The following is a 6,248-nucleotide window of genomic DNA, read 5'->3' as shown; positions in this document are numbered from 1 at the left end:
TGAGAGTTCTGGAATGTTCTTAAGAATCTACAATGATCTTAAGGATTCCAGAGTAAAGGATCAGCCCATCAGGGGAACTGCCTTGACTCCTTCCTGCATCACTTTGAGGTGAACATCCCTATGGACACATGCCACAGCCACCCCTGGCTTACATAGGAGGGTAAGAGGTGGCATTCTTCACGAAGCTCCATGGCTCTGCAGGCTGCGGTGGAGTAAACCTCAGGGGTCCAAGAGGGGGCTTGGCAAAAGGGATTCCCAGGAAAACGGCCACAGGCTGTGCAAATCCTTCTAAGCTGACGAACTTCCCCAGCACTTTGCCATGCACGGTGTCCACCACAGGTGGCGAGGATGGGTGCCCTGCTGGACACGGAGAAGAAATCAGGATGCATCAGAGGCAAAAGGCTGGACCCGGATTCCAGGTGGGGTTTGCCACTTTCTAAGTGCATGACCTTGAATAAGTCACCTAAACCCTCTAGGCCTCAGTTTCTTTTGATGTACAATAGGGATGAGGATCACTGTCCTTACTAACTCATTGAGGTGGTTTAAAGCGTAAATTAGATTTGGAGGCATAAAAACATTCAGCCAAAAGTAAATGCAAGAAGGAGAACTACTAGGAAAGAACAAGACATTTATCTTCCCCCTTAGAAGCCTCTGGAAATATTTATCCATTAGAATCCTGGCACTGAGCCACATGCTGGATGAGAGGATGAACAAGAGGTGCTCCGTATTCTCAGATGCATTGACCCTTGTAGGGAAGGGTCACTTATACACCTGGGCCTATAGACGGGAAAGAAGCGACTGTGTCCTGGGAGAGGTACTCATAAGGCAGTCTAGGAATTAGAAGAGGGGACAAGGCCTTCTGATTGCGGGCATCATGGAGGAGCTGGGACTTGCAGTAGGGGAGAATTGAATAAGGGGAGATGAGACGCAGAGAGTGGTACCCAGCAGAGAGAAGGGAATGTGCTGAGGCTCAGAGCAGCAGAATGCAGAGCCTGCCTGGGGAAGGGGGCATGGCCCACATGCACCAGGTGGTGTCTGAAGGGAGTGGAATATATTCCTGGAATGAGACAGCGCATGTCAGGGAGGGCCTAGAATGCCAGGCTAAGGGCTTGAGTTTTCTTTAGTGGACAAATAAGCAGCAGGGACCATTCCAGATAAGGGAAATGATCAGGTTGAAGAACATTTTTCTGGTGGCCCTGGGCACATCTGATCCATTCTTGCAGCACAGACAACGCTTCCTCATTGAGCTGAAATTCATTTCCCAGCCTCCACATCAGTCCTGGTTCTACCTGTTATGGGACCGCACTGGCCTGATCGGATCTGCGGCCTGTGGCCTTTCAGACACTTGATTACGCCGGCCAGCCCCTCAGGTCCTGTCTGACTCCAGTGACCTCAATTTGTCTAAGCTTCCCTCCTATGAAATGATTTCCAAACTCTTGTCCTCCCAGTTGCTCTGCTTTGGATATAGGCCAGAAGGCAATATCTCCGTCAAAGTGGGGCCAGAGCAGAACAGAACAATTTAGATTTGATCTTACAGGGGAATATCCAATCGCAATGGAAACTCCCTATGCAAAGCTCAGATACACAACAGCATCCATGTCTCATTATCAGCCAGCCCCACACTGAGAATATTTAACTTGTTTTCTTCTGTTGTTGTTGCTAATTACAAATAATATTGAGATAATTTCCTCGGAAGCATGTTTATCAACATAGCAATGGGTGGTGGCATTACATGTGGCCTGTTTTCTTGGTGATTTCCATGTTTTCTGCACTGTATGGGATTTCTAGTCCTCACCTGAAATCCTTCCCACCCCCATATTAATTATTTTAAAATTTTAAATAAAAAAGAAAATATTTATGAAGAAATATGATGATGTCTAAAAGGTACTTTGAAAGACTTGGAGACTGGGCACAGGGGCTCACATCTGTAATCCCAGCACTTTGGGAGGCCCAGGAGGGCAGATCACTTGAGGTCAGGAGTTTGAAACTAGCCCGGCCAACATGGCAAAACCCCATCTCTACTAAAAATACAAAAATTAGCTGAGCATGATGGCGTGCGCCTGTAATCTTTGTTACTTGGGAAGTTGAGGCAGCAGTCCAGGAAGCGGGGATTGGAGTGAGCCAAGATTGCACCACTGCACTCCAGCTTGGGTGACCGAGTGAGACTCCATCTAAAAAAGAAAAGAAAAGGAAAGAAAAGAAAGAAAAACTTGGTCCCTGACCAGTTTTGGGGGACATGGAAGATAAAGACAAAAGAGCTGGCTTGTGATGCTGGATCCTTGTTTACATAGGCTCAGTGGAGATGTCAGTGGGTTATCCTGGCAAGATGGTCCCACAAGACGTGGGCACTTCAAGACTGGAAGGAAGCCTGGTGAGAGAGCAGGGTAGAATTTTCTCCTAGACGGTGAGGGTACACACCATGGATGTGTATGGCTTCATCGAAGATGCCAGTGTGAGAGGGAAGGGAAGAAAACAAAGATCAAACACAGGGACCACTACAGCCAAGACCGAAGATCCATCAGAGTGGGAAGGAGAGAACACCCCAGCATCCTGGAAGTCCAGGGAGAAGAAGACAAGGTGCAAGCTAAGATTGCTGAGGGCTTCAGGGAAGTGGAGGAGGGTCAAGGCAGAGAAACCACTGGGCTGGTCTTTCTCAGCTCAGGAATTCACTTCAACAGGATGAAGTGGATGGCAGCCAGATTGCCAAGCATGAAAAAGTGGGTAAATGGGGGGAAGCAGAAAGAAGAATGGGAACAAGAGCAGTTGTCGCTGATGTTATATGAAGCATGAACATGGTGGGCACCTACTATGTGCCAGGCATGCATTCCAGTTTGTTTAATCTTCAAAAAAGCCTTGCTGGGTAGGCATCAACATGCCCAATTTACAGAGAAAGAAATTAAGGAAGTGGAGGCAGCCTGTATGGTCCTTAGGAAGTGGATGGCATTGCCAGGAGTAACCAGAAGTAAAGGAACACTCAGCTCCAAGTAGGGTTCCTCTCTTCCTCTGCCCTTCCCCACAATTCCAGAACTCTCACAGTGTCAGGCTGTCAGAAGGAAGACAGGATGCAGATGGGGCCTGGGCTGTCAGGATTCAGGATCCAGAGACAGACCCAGACATGATTTGTACTACATTTCCCCATGTGAGTCTCAGTTTCTCTGTCTATAAAGTGGCATGGGGGTATTTTGAGGCCCCTTGCTGCACCCCCTCTATGTACCATGTGTTTTGCTTTCTGTATTCTGATGCTCTGGCATCTCAGGCTTTGCTGACACTGGAGAAACTGTCCCTCCCAGGGTCCAGCCAACCCGGAGCCCGCACCCCAACCACCTCTTTGATCCGGTTGCCATGCCCTGGCCACTACCCACTTGCTCTAATTTTGCCAGAACTAGGTACCAGACAACTAGGAACAGCCCCTGTGCCCCAGAGACCCCTGAATTATCCCAACTCGCCAGTCCTCAGCCTGGGGATGGCCTACTGAGCTGCCTAAATTTCTCGTGTGTGCGGCGTGAGGTGGTCCGGCCGCCGGCCTCCTTGGGGCAAGCAGTGTAGGGCGGTCTCAGGGTGTTCACCTTCTCTGCGTCTCCACCCGGGCCAGGCTGACTGGGCTTAGCTGCTCCAAGTCCAAGTCCAAGTCCAAGCCCGGAGGGCGCGCACCACCGCGGAGCCGGACCTGTTGTGTCTGCCTTTTTACGCATCTGCGTCCACCTCAGCCCAGAGCAAGGATTTCAAAACGTGCCCGGCATCTTTATGTTTCAGAAGGACTCACCCCAAACCATGGAAGCAGCGAGAGTGCCCAGCACAAGAGCGCGGAGCCACATCCTGGAAGGACCACTGGTCTCCGGGCCTGCAAGGTCTTCTTGCAGCTGATCGGGACTGCGCTGTCCAGCCAGGAGCTCAGCCCCGCCCTGAGCTACCGCCCTGCTCTAATTGTGAAATTTCAGAAAAGCCTTCCCTATCTCCAGAACTCCCTGGGCGACGCCTACCTACAGTCCCAACTCACCAGTTCTCAGCCTGCCTGTCCTGCCTTTCCTCTTCTATCCTTGGAAGCCGCAACAAAAACACCTTGGCCTATTTCATCAAAGCAGTCTGGTCTACACCCTCAAATTACAGAGAGCTAATAAATTCTACCAACTACTTGTTGTATAAGGGTTTCTTCCTTGCAGGACTCTAACTTCAGTACACTATGAAGGCCCCGAAAGGCCCGCACCAGCAGGCGGATGCTTTCAGGCAAAGGGATACTTTAGTCTAAGATCCTCAGAAAAACTTTAAAAATTTTAGAGCCACTCACAGTCCCACAGCTCAGCTGGGTAACTTCACACACATCTCAGCTCCCAGGGCTTGTGTTTCATAGCATTCCAGGTTCTCAAGTTTGGAAGCGATCTTAAATTTTAACCAGTCTCCTTTCTAATGCCTGAATTAGCTTCACAACATCCTGCCGACTGGCCTAGCCTTCTGTCACACAGCTCCAATGTCGGGTAAATCACTATCTTCCAAAGCAGGAATTTTTGGACAGAAGGTAGAAACGATTCCATCTCTCAATAGCCCCTGGCTTTAATCATTCATCCATTCATGTACCCATCCATTCTGTGAACATTTACCAAAATGCCTGGCACCTGGCCATGTATAATGGATACAAAGGCCAATTCAAGACATGGTTCAGTGTCTGAAGGGACCTCCATTGGTAGACAAGACAGATGGGTGGAGAAGCAGCAGGGGTGATGTCAAGGCAATGTGAAATCACCAAATCAGGGTGATACAGAGTGCTCTGGGCACACCTGGAAAGCTGTCATTTACAAGATGCCGGGGACACAAGGAAGTCACTTAAAGCCTCTTTCAGGAAATACAATGTATTCACTCAAAATAGTGATGTGCATAGCTATTTGCTAACAATGAAGACAGGATGCGTTGTGAAAGGAGAAAATAACAGGTTGCAAACTGTTGTGTGGTGTAGGCAGCTCCTCAGAAAGTTCTACATAGAGTCTCCATATGACCCAGCAATTCCCCTCCTAGGTGGCTACCCAAGAGAACTGAAAACATGTCCATAAAAAAACTTGGACACAAAGAGCAGTGTCATTCATACTAACCAAAAAGTAGAAAAAAACCCAAATGTCCATGACCTGATGAACGTGGAAATGAAGTGTGGCCTATGCGTGCAGAGGCATATCATCCAGCCATAAGAAGAACATGCTACAATTGGATGAAGCTGGAAAACATTTTAAAGGAAAGAAGCCAGCCACGAAAGGTCACACGTCATATGATGCTTTTTATATGTAATTTAGATTATGTATTAATTTAATATTTAATAGGCATATTAGGCAGAATAGGCAAATACATGGAGACAGAAAGGGGTTGCCAGGGCCTTTGGAAGGGGAAAGAGACGGGAATGAGGAATGACTGCTAATGGGCATGAGTTTTATCTTGGGGGTAGTAAAAATGTTCTGGGATTGAATAGTGATGATGTTAGCACACCTCTGGGAATATACTAAAAACCACTAGCATGTACACTTTAAAAAGGTGAACTTTATGGTTTGTGACTTATATTTCATTAAAATAATGAAATATTTTTGGAATATCTAGATAAGTATAATATCCCATTTTAGTAGTGACATATGTATTTGTCTGCATAGGAAAATACTGGAAGGCTATATACCTAATTAGAATTACAACAGCCATTTTCTGGCTGTAACCTTGTCAGTGTTTTTACTTATTTGCATTTTCCACTTTTATTTCTTCATATATTCATTGACAAATATTTGCCTTAGGTCACACAGTGACTCAATGGCAAAGTCAAAACCAGAACTTGAGGCTTCTGCCTTCCAGCACAGTGTGGCTGGCAGCCATTTCTCTTGCTTTAATACATCAGGAAGATGTTCTAATTGGCAGCCTTATCTAAGGTAAAACACCATGACTTTGTACACAATTGGCTTGTCAGTTCATTGACCCAGGCTGAGCATGGTCAGGCTAAAGGGTTAGAAATGGCTAGGGGAGGCTGGGCATGGTGCCTGCCCCTCTGTAATCCTAGCAGTTTTAAGGGGCCAATGTGAGAGGATTGCTTGAGACAGGAGTTCAAGACCAACCTGGGAAACATAGCAAGACCCCATCTGTACTAAAATAATAATAATAATAATAATAACAACAATAATAATAATAACAATAAGAAGAAGAAGAAGGAAAGAAGGACAGAAAGAAAGAAAGAAAGAAAGAGAAAGAAAGAAAGAAAGAAAGAAAGAAAGAAAGAAAGAAAGAAAGAA

General features: G+C 46.8%; 1 protein-coding gene across 1 annotated transcript in view; it reads right to left on the bottom strand.

Annotated features, from left to right (window-relative positions):
* Positions 1-6,248, bottom strand: part of CES1 (carboxylesterase 1) — a 69,506-nt gene that overhangs the window by 60,583 nt on the left and 2,675 nt on the right. The window contains exons 2-3 of the mRNA XM_026456857.1: positions 3,764-3,920; positions 153-357 (exon numbers count right to left, since the gene is read on the bottom strand). Of these exons, the coding sequence (XP_026312642.1) occupies positions 153-357; positions 3,764-3,920 (362 nt within the window). The remainder of the gene's footprint in view (positions 1-152; positions 358-3,763; positions 3,921-6,248) is intronic.

Source organism: Piliocolobus tephrosceles, chromosome 17, assembly GCF_002776525.5.
Source record: "Piliocolobus tephrosceles isolate RC106 chromosome 17, ASM277652v3, whole genome shotgun sequence".
NCBI lineage: Eukaryota > Metazoa > Chordata > Mammalia > Primates > Cercopithecidae > Piliocolobus > Piliocolobus tephrosceles.
The sequence above is the reverse complement of the archived record's forward strand: the minus strand, read 5'-3'. Positions and strand labels throughout refer to the sequence as shown.